At 39.8% G+C, this 16,536-nt stretch overlaps 1 protein-coding gene across 2 annotated transcripts in view; it reads right to left on the bottom strand.

Moving 5' to 3' along the window:
- Nucleotides 1–1,091: 1,091 nt before the first annotated feature.
- SHISA9 (shisa family member 9) overlaps nt 1,092–16,536 on the bottom strand; it is a 442,625-nt gene continuing 427,180 nt past the window's right edge. For both annotated transcript variants that reach the window (XM_019507422.1, XM_019507423.1), the window contains one exon: nt 1,092–1,533. In XM_019507422.1, the coding sequence (XP_019362967.1) occupies nt 1,169–1,533 (365 nt within the window). In that variant the 3' untranslated portion in view covers nt 1,092–1,168. The remainder of the gene's footprint in view (nt 1,534–16,536) is intronic.

Here is a 16,536-nt window from a genome sequence, read left to right as displayed (position 1 = left end):
GTGCCCACTGCTGGATGGAGATAGAAGCCTTTTTTTCCCCCTCCAAGTGCTAGTGTTGCTCTGTAGAAAGAGAGAGAAGGCATTTTGGTGCCATAGGGGAGCTGTGTGTGCTGACATACTCGGCAACCTGCCACCATAACTGTGTATTGCTAGACCAGACTCTCATTTCATTCACAACAAAGGGAGGGCTAGGTAGGGCAGAAACCTTCTAATATCTTTATAAAACAAGAGGAAATAAGCTTAAAGGAACAGGGGTTTTCACTTTGAGAAACAAGACTGTCATTGAACAATAGTAATACAGTAAAGGCACCACCCACACTTATTTATTTTCAGTTTGAAGCAGTAGAAGATAGGCAAAACATTTAGGTGACGAAAATGTCCTGACAGTCTGCAAAGTAAGAGTTGTTACCATCTGCCCAAAAAACAGGAGGACTGAGGGGGAAGGGCTGATTACCCTCTTTTCCTCACAACATTCATGTTGTTATATGATATGTCTCTTCTTATTTTGGAGGTCCCGAGAAACTTTAAACCCAAACCAAAAATAAACAGAAATAAAATCTTCTTGTGTTATTGTCCCACAAAACTCTCTACCAGCCAAAAAGTTCTCATACGCTTTTAATTGTAACAGTCTTCATAGGTTTCGTGTGAAAGTGTCTTTTTATCTTTTATTGTATATATATTTTTTGCTCTTCCTATAGTGATGGTATGAAAGTACAATAATAAACGTTAGGGCTTGTACCAAGGTATTTGCTCTTGGCTTTCACAGGTCTGGTAATTATTAGAATTTATACAAAATTCCTCATCAAAACAAAGTATTACCGTGTATTGTTCTCTCTCTCTCTTTCTCTCTCTGTCTCAAGGCAGGAACATAGTGTAAATGGTTTAAGCAGACATAAAGTTTCTCTAAATTGTGCTACTTCTCATCATGGATTTCAGTTTCAAGTAAAAAAAAATAGTCACAAGAGTTGATTTTTCCAGTGTGAAATACAAATGGCATTTCTAATTCAACCTTCAGGGTATTGCTGAATGGTATTAACCCACTCTTCAACCTTCAGTTGGCTGCATACCAGGAGTGTCCCCATGGAAGTTGCTTTCCTTCTTGTCTTTTCTTTTCATTTTTTTTGCCTCTTTCTGATGTTTTATATTTTTAAGGAATGAAAGAGCAATCTCAAACAGTCACTTCTGTCTTGCTGTTAGTTATGAAGTACGGCTGTGGGGGCAAATATTGCTGACTCCGAGTTGTCAGTGTGTTACTTAACATAGGTTCTCCTGGGCCATGCTTCCCCTTGTTTGCATATGCTTGCCGTCGGTAGGACTGGTCACTGGGGTCCCAGGTTTTGTAGTTGTATGCCATGGGGTGTGTGTGAATTTTTGTAATTTTGGATTTCTGCCCATTGTGTTTCGTTGTGCCATTGTCAGGTGCATACGTTCTGTCTTCTTCCATACGCACTGGATGGAGTGGCAAGCTCCCTTTGGCAGCCAATTCTGCAAGGTGTCGACGTTTGGAATAGAAGTCATCGTTGACCTTATCAGCTGTTTTGTTGTAAAGGGGGGCGGGAGAATAAAGACAAAGTAAAATAAAAACAAGAAAATGTTAAAAATCGATGCACTTTATAGACTGTCATATATCAATACATCTAGATCTGCAGAAAAAGAGCCAAACACATTGATTAAGACTGTATCTCACTCCCACAAGGAGCACAGGTAATTCCCAGTTTCCTTCGCTGTCTTCAGTGTTTACAAAGTATTTTTCTGTTTCCTTTCTGCAACAGCACTGACAAGCAGGTCATTCTTCTTTCAGTATCATTTATTTTCTGGATTACAGCAATGCCTAAAGGACACTAGCCATAGTATACAAACCAAGTTTGAGACAGTCCTTGCTCACTAAGAGCTTACAATGTAAACAAGCAAAATAGATGAAGGATGAGAAAGGAAACAGAAGCATGACATCAAACTTGTCTAAGGTGACAGAGCAGGTACTGGCAGAGCTCATATGTAGGAGGTACAGAAGTTCCCTTTCATGCAGTATGGCTGGCCTAGGTTGTCTGTTGTATCAGGATGCATCCTTGTTTTCATAAAAGATGCTAAATGAATGTATTGTCAAACTACTCCACCATGTAAGTGGCCATGGTTATGTGCCCATGTTAATTTTGTTGCTCTATATTCATGCTACTAGCACTACAGAAAGGGAGTGTCCGTACATTCACAGTGTTTGTAGTGCTACAAAGATGGCAGATTCTCCACAAAAAAGTTCCTGTGACAAAAAGGAGCTTTTTTTGTAGCGTTATCCTTGTAGCACTGCATATAAGAACAGTTGTATGTCTGTATGTACTCCTAGGCTCCCAGAGTGCTCTGCTCTCCTACCCCCTTCCAAGGAAGAAGGAGGGAGAGTGGTTGGCTCCCTTGACAGCCCACAGGGAACAGAATTGCAATTTATCGTAGAACCAAAACTACTTAATTACATGTTGCCACTGCTGCTTTCAGGCAGCCTGATCATCAGCGGTTCAGTGGTAACAACTGATCAGGAGAGCCCAGCACTGATCCCGTCATGCTCATTGGCTGATTCCTCTGAGGGTGGGGGAGTAAAGGAGCAGTCCCATAGCACCCCCTCATGGAAGAATGCATCTTTGCAGGGATTTTTGACACAGGGGACTCTGAATGTGTGTACACCCTCACAACATACTTGTTTTATAGCTCTACAAATGAATGAGTGCATGTAGCCTCATTGTTTATTGTTAAACTCTCTCAGCTCCCATTGAAGTAGTTTATCAAACCCTCTAAGTAGTTGAGCATTCACTAGTGCTTTATGAAGCTGAAAACATTATAGCTCATTGAAGGTTAATATTCACATGATGATGTTATGGACAATGGAAGTCTTGAAATGTCTAGTCCTAATGTTTATTCCCTTCATGTAGTGCTTCTGAAATATATACTGCCTCCTGCCACTACATACGGCACTGAAGTTATCAAACTAGGATCTTGCCCTCAGCTGTCTCCTGAACAAGTGTCTTTCAAGACGTTACATGCATTTAATTAAGTTTTGTTTATTTTCTCATTGCTGGAGCATGCATTGTTTAAAAAGTAGCAATCTCAAATCTGCACGAAAGCACCTGCCATTCAGCAGTAATTTATTTAATAATTAGGACCAATAACTTTGTTTTAATTTTTCAGATTGGAAAACAGCTTAACAAGCATTTCTTATGCATCATGCAGGAAGTGTTTGTGTCTCTCTCCAAAGTTCAGACTGTGAGGTAGATTTGCAAGTATTGTAAAATATTGTACATCTGGTGATATGTATAAATAGGTACTGAGTTTGGGCAGTGGGTACTTCACTTTTGTGAACTAGAGTTTTGTCTTTGAATCTCTGCATGCCCTTTGGCTTGCTATGCTTCCTTTCCTTTAAATTACAATACACTGACCTCTCCTCCAGTCCTTCACACACCAAGCTTACTATAGAGTCCAATGCCTATTTGTACTATGTTATATGATTTTCCAGCTTTTATGCTATTTCTGTACCTTTTGCTGCTGGTGGGGATCTTGTAGCTCTGTCTAAGCCTCACCAGTTCTGAATTTAGTCTGGGAACATGGACCTTCAACTTAGATAATAAAAATTAATCATATAATGAGATCTGGACCTTTCAAAAATATTCAAAATAAGGCTTCATTGAGACTTAAGGCATGCGTGTTACTTGACAGGGCTTCTGCATGGGGTGTGTACTACCTACAGGGCCCGCCACTCGTCTTATGACATTACCTGGGTAATGACTGTATAACTAGTTTTCTTTTTAGAGTATAAATTTATTTAGTAAAGAGGTGTTTCACCATCAGATTAATTGAAATTGTTCAGACAGGAGCCTATGCTGTAATATTAAGCTTTACATGTTCTACCTGCCTCCATCTGTCTCTTTCTTAATAGGCAATTGAATGCTTTCTGTAACCTATAAGTGCAGTAAAGAATTTGTCTTTCTTTTAATTAAAACTCAGAATGTAGATAATAGCTTGTTCTAATTTCAATACAAGATATATGTTTGCAATTACTGATAAAACCATAGCGTACAGCAAAGAGAACATGCCAAGATCTTTTTTCTGATTTTTCAAATCTGAGATGTAGACATTAGGGCTGTGTGAAGCTTGAGTTGCTGATTCAATTTGGTGAATGCTGGGGCAGATGAAGTGTCCCAAAGGAGCATGAGGGGGCTCCCTAACATGTTCAGCAGCAGACTCAGACGTGGACCAGAAGCACTTCTGGTCCATGTCCAGGTCCGCCAGGGAGTAGGTCTGCCAGCTCGGCAACTGGAGGGGGGGCACCAAGCCGGCGGGGTGTGGGAAGGCCCCTCTGTGCACTCCCCGGCAGGTACAGAAATGGATTGGAAGTACTTCCAGTCCACTTCTGGGTTCGCCACCAAGCATGTGAAGGGCCACCCCCGTCACTCCTGTGGGACGCTCCATCTGCCCCAGCATTGCAGTGTTCACAAGCCGTCCTGGTGCCTTGAGGTATGTAGAAAAAACATTTAAAGCTGTGTTTATGGCCGAATCGCTGATTCTCCAAATCAGCATTGAATCTTCTGATTTGGATTTGGCTGAATCGAATCAGGGACAGTGACCTGAATCAATGAATTTAATTGCTGCCCTTGATTCAGGCCAAATCCGAATCCGAATTGAATAGGGCCCGCTTTGTACGTCGCTAGTAGACATCCAGGAACATGTCTACTTTACCTTTCGGAATAACAGACTAAACATGGATTTTTTTTACTCAGTAGGGAAATCCAGCTGAATATTTAAAAAAATTTTCTCCAATATTTGTCTAAATTGATTTCTACATCAATGGAATACAGCCCTTTATTAGTTTCTTACCAACATTTGTGCTAGCTAAGCTTCAGTCACAAGAATATTTCTAAAAGGTCATTATCTATTTACACCAAATAGATTTGTATGACCATATTGCAATCTGTGGATTTGAAAATCAGCAAGCTAAAGAGCAGAATTCAATACCATGTAAGTTAGACCTTGTATTTATGAGAAAAGATGCAAAAGCTTAAATGATTTAAAATCAGTCTTATTAATTGGGTTCAAATTCTTAAGGAAGACACACCTATATCAGTTTTGTTTTTGTCTAAATGATTTTAATTTGCTTGGGAAAAGTACCCAAATAAGCTCAACTAATTAAAGTGTGAGCTAAAGTATAGGTTTACATCCATTTAACATGATCTACTTTTTTAAAACTGGGTAACTTTTTTATATAAAGAAGATATTAGCTTATTAGTCATAACATAAATCAGAAAGTGATCAAAATAATATTCATGGGAGAGGTTCTGAACAACCTAGGGACTGAAAAATGTTTTGCCAGGGCCATTCTCTAAATTTTTAATCAAACTGATAAACTCTGTCTGTATAAAGAACAGAAAAGAAGGTCTAAATTCATTGATGGCTGGATGGTGATAAACTTAATCCTAGTGATTACTATATTTACTTCAAGGGTTTCACACTGAAGTCAGTAGTATACTCTGGCTGTGTCTACACAAGATGCTGACTGCGCAGGAGCTCGTTACTACAGTGCAGTAGCATTGCAGGGCACAAACTGTGATGTGATGCTATTGTACAGTAGTAATGAGATATTGTACAGTCAGCATCACCAGGAAGCCATGTGGGGTCGCTACTGTGCAGTAATGCTGGTTACTGCACACTCATTTAGTACTTGGGTATGCAAATACTAAATGACTGCGCAGTTGTTAGATTTAAATGTTGCTAGACTGGAGTAAGATTATTATAAAATGGCCCTGACTAAATCTGCTTTTCCCAGCTCTAGTTTTAGTTGATTGTGCCAAGGCTAAAGGTAACATCTACCAGTGCTTTCTGTGGCTAAGTAGAAAATATCATAAAAAGTCAACTACAATTCCATGTTTTTTGAAGGTTTTTTGTTTGCTTATTTTTCTTTCTGCTGAAGCAGCAATATTTGTACTCCAAACTTTTGCTGGATACCAGATGTATTAGGATTAAAGTCCTTGCATGACAGTAAACTATGTTACCATTTTAGCCCTTGTAGTTTAGTTACTTAATATAAAACAGATTCCCACTTTGAAAAATAGAGGTGAGGAGAATGAAACTTACTACAATCTGTGGATATGATGTATCTGTGAATTTCTTTTGCTCTTCTGCATTGGTTATATTTTAGTCTATATTAGTTTTGTAATGTGTGTTGCTCTTATTGCTAATTAAAATATGAAGAACTAAATTCTACAAATTTAGTTTCATTTTTACTTATTTCAGCTAACTAAAACCAGGAATCTGTGTAACTTGTAGCCCAGGCTAAACAGTAAGGCTTCACTTCACAAAAACTGGACTGAGAAGTAAAGTGGGGGCAGGAACTGACATGCGTGTGGAATGGCTGAATTTTTGTATTTAGAGGGGCTATGCTAGTATGGGAAGACTGGCATTTTGAATGTGTGTAAATCAACTTATCCATTCACAGCTGTTATCTTAGAACTTCCCATGTGTGCCTAATACTTTAATTTCTTAAGGAAGCCTTACAAAACTGCCCAGATGGTAAGCCTCATTTTTTCCTTGATTTGTTTCCTCATGCCCAAAATGCTTCTGCTGTCTTCTGTGAACTATTCAGACAACTGACAATTACTGTTCGTTCAGCTTTTAACAGAAATTTAGAGCTTTCACAACAGTTCTTTATGCTGTAAATGCTGCAAAGCCACAAGAGTCTCCCAGCTAACTTTTATAGCTACCGATTTGGAGGGGGGGTGGGGGGCGGAGCTGCACCTCCCCCATGTTGGATTCCTGTTCCACCCAAATTTTAAAACCAACTGCCTGACAGTAGCAGCAGCATTTCTATTCTGGAGTCACTTGACTTCATGGCTTAGTATAATCTATCTGATTCTTTCTAAACTTCATTCCACAACAATCCTCTCTCCTTTTTAATAGTCTTGATGTTCCACTAATCAAACTGTTCTTCCCTCTGCAGTTCTTCTGTCTGTTAGCTGCTTCTGGTAATGTAGTTCCTGTTTCACAGCGCTAGCTAAAAACATTAACTCAAGTGTGGAAAGAAACATTAACTCAGGTGTGGAAATAACATTCAGTGAATCAGTGGTTGCACTGTCAAGATACTAAAGAAAAGCTAGATTTTTGTTTTATGAATCTAAAAAAAGGATATACATTTAATTTTAATTACTACAGGATTAATGAAACAGCATCTTTTGATTGTTTTTTCCTAGTTTGTTGGGGGAGGGGTTATACCTAGTATATGGTATAGCAAATTAATGCTCATTTCAATAAAGTTATTTTTATTTGTGCTTTGATCTTGAACTGAATAATATAGCCCTAATATAATATAGGCCACTATCATATTAGTTAAACTTCTAGTTTCTTTTTAACTGGAGGAAAACATGCATTGCATTATATGTGATGATGCACCACACCATCTACACCCCTGTTTTAAAAATCCTAGAGCTGCCCATTAGGCCTAGGACAAGCGGCTAGTATTCACTTTGGATTTGGATCCAGCCAACTCGGAAGACAGTGATTCGATTTGGTGATTTGAATCAATGTCCTGAATCAATTTGGCCAAATCTGATTAAGAGATGTGGCTGCTGAATCTCCGAATCACACAGACCCCATCCCTCGCCTGCTCTTGATGACTGGCCCGCCCACTCCAGCACCTGGCTCTTTGGGGGAAAAAAGCCTGCACTCACTGGCTCCTGCCTAGCAGGGGTCAATCCCTGCTGTCCCCCACTGCCCCATGCCATGTGGGGAGCTCTGCCATGAGCCCCCAACCCCCACCTGATCTCCCACCCCGCCATGGCTGTGCCATCCACCCCACATCCAGGCCCTTTAAAAACAGAGAACAAAATAACCTTGGACTCACCGGCTCCTGCCCAGCAAGGAGGGCAACCTGCACTGCCCTCCCATTGCCCCACACAGTGTGGGGGGCTCTGCCACAAGCCCCCAGAAGCCCTGAGGCTGCTACAGCAGCCAGTGAGTGTGGGATTTTTTTTAAAGGGCCAGGGCAGGTGAGGCAGCCATGGGGGGGTGCTGCAAGAGTAGACAGGGTTGGGGGCTCATGGCAGAGCCCTCCATGCAGTGTAGGGCAGTGGGGGGCAGCAGGGATCACCTCCACACACACCTGGTAGCACCCAGTGAGTGCGGGCTTTTTTTTAAAACAACTGGGAGTTGGGGCTGGGCAGGGCAGCCATGGATGGGGCTGGGAGAATGGGCGAGGGTCAGGGGGTGTTCAGGGGGACTGGGGGAACAGGCATGGGATGGGGCCTGGCAGGGGTCCCCCCATGGCCCCTCTCCTGCCCTCTACTTACCAGCACAGAGTCCGGGTCCAGCTCCCTGCTGCAGCTAGTGGCGACTGCCCGAATTGCTGAAGCTCTCTGAATATTTTTTTAATTGATTCAGAGAGCTTCAAATCAATTCAGACCTTTTAATTGGTCCCCTGATTTGATTTGGAGATTTGGCCACCAAATCAGGCCGAATCTCCTCCTAATCTAATCAGTACCTGAAGCTTCACACAGCCCTACTGCCCATGTAGCTATCCGTCTCTTCCTACAGTTCTTGAAAACCTAAGTCCTTAGTCCCATCTCTCAATCCATTCTGTTGTATAGTTAACCCATCTGGAAGCTTTCTAGAATGATATTGAAGGAAGCAATATAGTTTTCATTCTATTCCTCTCTACTGTGTTAAAAAAATATTGATTTTTTTAAAAATACAAAATTCTAAAAGTCATTATCATTATCAACGTGATCAGTGTTGATAGCATTTCTTAACTAGGATTGTCTGCATATGTAGGCAAAGTGTGTGGTATTTTCCTCTTCTTTCCACCTGAGCCCTCCCACTTTTCTGAACACTAGCTAAACAACTATTTGGACAAACCTTCCAGAAGTAGTCACTTTCAGGCTAAGGCAAAATACAGAATAAATGATCCCCAAAGGCGTTTATCTGAGACAGTTTTTGATTAGCTATAAAGGAGAAGTTATAAAGAACAAATGGCCTTTTTTCTCTGACAGAACGGTTTTGTGTCAGAAAATACTGATTCAACAAAAACTAAATGTATATTGATTATTATCGACATTTTCACAATAAATTATCAACATGTTTCAGTAAGATTAAATTCTCTAATTTGAAATGAAACATTTCAATAAACACAAGAAGAAAAAAATGTAGAGTAATTTGTTTTACAAAACACTTTCAGAGTTTGAGGTTGTCCTTATTTGAGAGAGTGCCACATTTCTAAAATGTGAAATTTCCTAAAATTATAAGTGTTTTAACAAGTTATACTTAGATTTTCAAATTAAATCCAAGGTTCATTAAATTTACTGTGCTAGTGCAGGTACTACTGAATCAGTTTTACAGGGAAGGAAAGCAGTTATGGAAGGATTATGTGATATGTCCACACTATAGGCAAAACCTTGACATGAGCTAAGAAAGTGCATTTTCTTTTAAAGTCGGTCTTATGTGTTATATGTTTACTCTGTAACTTTATATACTTCTATAACAGCAAGTAAATTCATTTAACAGCCACAAGTTCCCATGGCGGTTAATTGTACACTCTGTAACCTAATATGCACAATGAGCATCATTTATACATTTCCAAAGGTATTGAGTTCAAACCCTACAGGAATGATCTTTAATTAAAAATCCTTCATATGCATTTCCACAGTGTGTCAAGAGAATCACATTTCCATCAATTGTCTTTACTATCTGATAAAGCTATATTGTTTTAACAACTGTAAAATATGTCAACATTTTAGAAAAATACAAAATCTTCTTTCATTAAGTAATGCTTATAGGTCCTTTGTAGGGAAACTCTTGTGATCAAGGGGTTTTTTGCAGCCATCATACACATTATGGTAAGAACCATTGATTTGAATCCTCTAGTTAGTTTGAAAAATTCGTGAAAATTCTTCCAGTATATGAATGGGCTCATTGGATGATAGATTTTAATTGGAATGCGTAACAGAATTTGGTTGATGTGTGGTCTTTAAGCTTCCACTATCTTTTTTAGTACAATTGCCTATTGCTCTTTCTTTTTAGGAGGAAGAAAAATGTCAAAATAAATTGTAACCAATGAAGGGAAGGGAAAGGAAAGAGATAAGAGGGCCAGAACAGCATGATTTTCTACTCTGCCAAGCTTGTGGAAGCCACATCAGGGTATTACTTTGTGAATATGATTTCACTGGGCAGGGATGTCATCGAGCAGATGCACTTTCCCTAGTGCTTTTTGTTTGATTGATCTCTTTTATGCTGCCCATTTCTTGTGCAATGGTTGGATGTTAATGTGCCACCATAGGCTTATGCAAACTATTCCTGTCCTTGTGGTGGCAGATTGACAGTGTTCTTGTCCCCCTGTGTTATCTGTGACAAAGGAATGGGTATTTTTTGATGTTTCAGGCATTTTGCCTGGTAGTTGTTTTGATAAAATGATCCTGCCTAGAGTAGAAAGTTGGATCAGAGGACCTCTAGGTTAGGGACAGAAATTATATATAAACCCGTATAAGTGATTGGAAACCAGTTCAAATCTGTAACTCAACAGAAGTTCAGAGTACATAAACTGCTTTCAAAATCTCTGTAACCAGTTTAAGAACTGTTGTCCCAGAGCCCCTCCAGATTCAAGTTAACTCAGTCTCCCAGCATCCCAGGATGCTTTACACTTCCGCTGCAAACCCCTTCTCCTCCCCCCTACCCCCCTTGCAGAGTGGTCAGGCTAGCCTTGGCCCAAGCTGTCTGCTCCAGCTGAGCAGGGAGGTGTGATCTAGCGCCCCCTGGCTACTAGCCTGAGGCACTGCAGGCATGTGGCTGCATTTCCAGAATCAGAAGTGAATGTCTGTTCACTTGCTTATCAGTTCAGTCTACTCAGCTTAGACTAACCTGCAAAGATTGAATCAATTCAGCCTTGGTCTTTTTGATTATCTGTACTTAGCCCTAAGGTTTCTTCCAACCCAGCTTTCCTATGATTTTATATGCTAGTGAACATCTCCTAGTTTGGGATCCACAGGGTTGGAATTTCCTTTCATTTGTATGTTTGGCCTGTATAGGTTTTGGAGACTGTACCATTTGCTTTATACTTTAACACTTCAGTTTCCTTTCCTGAAAGCCTCAAGAGGTTTAGCCAGTGCAGTATTAACCATGTGTTAATTTTACTGTGGAAGAGTTGAACACTACTCTGTTTCATATGGTTGAGGACATCAGATGTAGCAGTTTAAATGGTTAACACTTTTTCCCTCACCTATCATTGCCTTTGCACAAATCACAGCAAATTACGGTGGAATTGTTCTTTTTCTAAGTTGACTTTTTTTGTACATGTAAATCATCTTAAAAACCACCTACATACAATAGATGCATGAGTGCACCTTGGGGTGAATCTATTATGGATACAGAACCATTATTGCATCCTTCAAAATCCCATTTTCAGTTGTTAATGCTGTGTATAACTGTGACATGTCAGCAACATATTTGATTGCTCTGTGGAAGACATTGACATTCAAAGCTAGTTTCGTAAATCCAATTTTCCACCCATTTAATAAAGGCTTCTTTAAAAAATCACAATAAAACACAAAGAAGCCTGCCTCAGTAAATGGAGGGCAACCCCCGCCACACACACACACATATGTGCACACAGTGTTAAATAAGCAACCCTTGGAAAGTCTTGATGTAATCAATATTTCTGTGCATTTCCCTCTACCCCAAAATGTGTGATTGCTAGGGAACAAAAGTGAGAATGGGAACTACTTCAATAAAACTGTGACAGCAACAGGGTGCTACCCCTAACTGGTGAATAACCTGATGACAGTCTACAGCAGAAACATATTCACTGCTCTGAGTTTTTAAACCCTCACTTTCTTTATGTGTGGTAAGGAGGAAGAGGTTAATTTAATATCAAGTGGCGAACTAAAGCATGGAACCAGTATATGTATGCCTATATCAGTCACCTTGGAAAACTGCTAGTAATGTATACCTTGGTAAATTCATTTTTATTTCTAACCTATCTATAAAAGTGTTTTGTGTAACCTTGAGCCTAGAGATCTGAGATTTATTCCTGGCTGGCCAGTGACTTGCTGTAGAACCTTGTGTAATTACTTAACTACCCCATGTGTTGGTTTTTCTGGTTAACACAGAGCTATTATGAGGATTAATTGCTATTTGTAGCCTGTTGAGCTGTCAAGTGAAAGATCCAATGGAAGTGCCTTTTGAATTTGTCATCTGTATACAAATCAGTAAAATGGGATTTGAAGGTATCACTGTCACATCGGTGGAGGGAGCAAAGCTTTAGAATTTTAAAACAGCCAAATGAATAATACTAAAATATGGACTTCAGTTTGGAAAATAATCCTTTCCTATCCCCTCCTTCAGTACTGACAGTTAAACTAGTTTTCACAGTTTCAATAATATTCTTATAAGGTTGTACTCATTAAGTTAGACCAACACGCACAAATTTAGCTGCAGGATATTATAGGTTTTGGCTTGAAAAAAATATATGTTGAAATATGGTGAGTTTCCTTCCAAAAGCCTCATTTTCCAAAAAGAAAAAAAGTGTTTAGGACCTCAGTGGGTTTTAATTGGGATATGTTAAAACCATATGTAGAATCATAGGCTCATAGATAAGCAGGGCTGGAACCTTAGCAGGGGGCTGGACTAGCTCGCCTCAAGGCAGGATCCTGGAGGGCTAACCCAGTCCAGCTAAAAATTTGTCTAACCTGCTTTTTAAAACTTCCAGAGATGAGGACTATACAACTCTCTTGATTATCTATTCTAATGCTTAAGCACCCCCTTGGTTAAAATGTTCTTTTTAATATCAAACTTAAATTTCTCTTGTTGCAGTTTAAGACCATTACTTGTCCTCTGTGGCCAGTGAGAATAGTGTATTGCTATTGTCTTTATAAACTCCCTTCATGTACTTGAAGGCTTAACAAAGACTCTTTCACTCTTTTCTCCCTAGGCTAAATAATCTAACTTTTCCAACCTTTCTTGTATGCCAGATTTCTTAGACCTCTAATCATTTGTGTTCCTCTTTGTCACGCTCTTTCCAATTCTGCACTACTGGGCACAACTACATGAGAAGTTTACTGCAAAACTGACTAATTAGTTCCACCACAGTGCAGGTATAGACACTGATGGGGCTGACTGGGGCATGAGGGACCTTTAGTACAGGGGCTGCCTGCTAGCTAGCCCTGCACTGAAGCACTCTTGTGCCCCAGCCAGCCCTTCAACAGGACATTGAGCTGGGTTGGAGCAGCCCCAGGCAGGCAAGCTAACCCCCAGAGCCCTCTGCCAACTGGGGCTGCTCTGCCCTAGCTCAATGTGCTGCAGTCCCAGGCACATGTGCAAGCATGGTGCCTAGGAACAATAAACTCCAGCTGCATTAATTGCATGTGGAGCTGTGCCCACTGTAGCTTAGCCAGTCATTCTCCAATTTGTATTTTTATGTGTGGGGGTTTTTTTGCTGTCCTAAGGGCATGACTTTGTATTTGTACTTACTGAATTTCATTTGATTAGTCTTGGACCATTTTTCCAGTTTATCAAGGTCATTTTCAATCCTAATCCTATACTCCAAAGTGCCTGTTACACCACATGTCATCTGCAAATGTATTAAGTATGCACTCAATCCTATCCTTCAAGTAATGTAACAAAGATATTACACAGTACCAGATCTAGGTGGGGGTCAGTTAGACACCCCAGCTGTACAGTGAGTCATTAATGACTACTCTTGGAGCACAATGAATAAGACACTTCTGTATCCACCTTAGAGTAGAACTGTCACTTTTGGTTATCACTATTACTTTTACGGATAGCTCACCTGTACTCCTTAACAAAAGTATATAGAGCTAGAATCAGAAAAGGACATAGATGTAAAATTTAGCTAGGTGTTGTGCCCTGGAATATAGAATCTAAAACCTTGAGCTATGCACCTAGTCCTCCTACACAGTGCTTATGGAGAGTTCCCAGACAGGGAATGGTGATCCATAACCCCTGTGCACTGTACAGGTGATCAGCATGAGGCATTTCATAAATAATCAATTCCAGGGCCAGAGAACTTGCACTCTACATGTATGATTAGAGATCTAACAGATGGGGAGAAAATAAGCAAATGGGAGGGATGGGCATCAAGTGATTGGGTTTTGTGTAATTAAAAACAAACATTGTGCGCTAACTGCTTTTTGCTGAATTATAGCCTGTACAGAATTAGGAAGGTTTTCATAAGACAGCCCAAATGAAGAATGTTTATGATTTCTGGGTTGAAGAAGATATTAAAATCCTCCCCTAAAGATGTACTCAAATCCTGCTCTTGGCAGTGTTGATCTAGTCTGAGGCATTGTGACTATTACTGTATTTGCTTTTCTCATCCAAAGTCCAAGATAATGGACTGAGAAGCTTCCAAGCCACTTGAGCCAATTTCATTTAAAGTTTTTTTATGAGAGTTCATCTGAAAAACAATTCAGAATTAGTTCTGCAAAGGACTAACTTAATTTTTCCTGAGGTGGAGGAAGCGATCAAAGAGAACCGAACTAAAGTTTAGTTCAGCTCCCCTGAGTTTAGTGGCGTTCTCAGAGATGAACTGGACCATTTATGGTCATCTTAAAAGAGTATAATGAAATAGGTCTCAACTATCTTTTCTATCAGATAGATCTAATAATCAAGGAATTAAGGGGCTCCCTAGGCAGTGCAAAGCCAGTATAACAGCTCTGTGTTGGCCCACCTTTGTAATTGCCTGGCATAAGGAACCTAGAAAATAGAATGTAGTCTCATGTCAGATAAGCTCCTTTCATGCAATGTCCATAGAGATGATATGATACGTTTTTACAATCCTGTGTTGCCAGTTGGAAGGGATGTGCCTATGACATCCTTTCACACTACCCATTCTGATTTCTGACATGGTTTCTTGCAGGCATCATTGCAACTATTGAGCTGAGTCAACACCAGGGAAAGTACAAAGGTAATCTAAAGCTGGTGTTACTGCCTTTCATCTCTGTTCTTATACCACACAGCCCTTGGCTAGAAGAGAAAATTAAGCCTATAGATGGCAAATCATCAATTTCTCTCCAAACTATTTACCAGTGACTTCTCTCCAGTGTCTCTACCACTGTTTTATTTCAAAAGGCCTGCAAAGAAAGATAACTTATTAGGACATTTATTTTCTTGCAAAATTACTATTGATAGGGAATTTGGTAAGCAAATTAAATACATAATGCTCAGAATTGCATGTAATTGATTCTCATTGGGAAGCCTACTTTTGTGGCTCTGTGTTATTCCTCTTCTAGCACACTTTTCTACTTTATCCATTTACTCATTTCTTCTTCTGATTTGGAGAGAGACCAAGCATGAAAAGATATATTGCATCATCTTTCTCTTCTACAGACTTTGTTTGAAAGGAGCTTGTCCACCTCCACGACACATGACTACATTCTGTTTTCTAATAAAATACAATTCTACTTTCATGCAAAGAGAATTATGAAACATAAATATGTAAGATGAAATACTGCTTCTGTTCTATTGATTACTTTATGACAGCTTTGAAATGTTTAAGAGTCCAGAGAATATTTCTGGTCTGGAAATACATTAGGAATGTTTTACGATATGAATGTAATCAGACTTGGTAACTAGTGCCTCCCATCTCAGTCATGTTCTCTTTATCCCCTGTAGACAGTGAAGTCTGCTGCTTGACTGGGAATTCTCAGACAAAATTTGATTAACTCTTCAGGTTTCAGATGTCAAACATGAAATCTTTCATGGCACCTTGCTTACTTGCTAACATTTCAGAGGAACTTGACACTATCCATACCTCTAGAAACAGAAGTGTTCCTCTTCTGATCATGTGCCAAAGAGCTGGAGCAGGCTGACTACTGGCATACCCTGTTTTATTGCGCTTCGCTTTATTGCGCTTCGCAGATATTGCATTTTTTACAAATTGAAGGTTTGTGGCAACCTTCATTGTTGTCTTATTTTAAGAAATTGCCACAGCCACCCCAACCTTCAGCAACCACCACCCTGATCAGTCAGCAGCCATCAACATCGAGGCAAGACCCTCCACCAGCAAAAAGATTACGACTTGCTGAAGGCTCAGATGATGGTTAGCATTTTTTAGCAATAAAGTATTTTTTAATTAAGGTATGTACATTGTTTTTTTAGACATAATGCTATTGCACACTTAATAGACTACAGTATAGTGTAAACATAACTTTTATATGCACTGGGAAACCAAAAAATTCATGTGACTCGCTTTATTGCGATATTTGCTTTATTGCGGTGGTCTGGAACCGAACCCGCAATATCTCCGAGGTATGCCTGTATTTCTGTTGTCATTTTGTTTTTTAATGATTCTTTTGCAATCACTTAATTACTTTGTAAGCAAGAGAACTATTCAATCTTAAGACATTTCAAAATATCTCATAGTTCCATAGTTGGTAGGGTTGGAAGGGACCCAAGCAGATCATCAAGTCCGAACCCCTGCCATGGGCAGGAAAGAATGCTGGGGTCAAATAACCCCGGCTAGGTGATTATCTAGCCTCCTTTTGAAGACCCCCAGGGTAGGAG

This window comes from Gavialis gangeticus, unplaced genomic scaffold (genome assembly GCF_001723915.1).
Source record: "Gavialis gangeticus isolate Ggan-Ray unplaced genomic scaffold, GavGan_comp1, whole genome shotgun sequence".
Lineage (NCBI taxonomy): Eukaryota > Metazoa > Chordata > Crocodylia > Gavialidae > Gavialis > Gavialis gangeticus.
The sequence above is the reverse complement of the archived record's forward strand: the minus strand, read 5'-3'. Positions and strand labels throughout refer to the sequence as shown.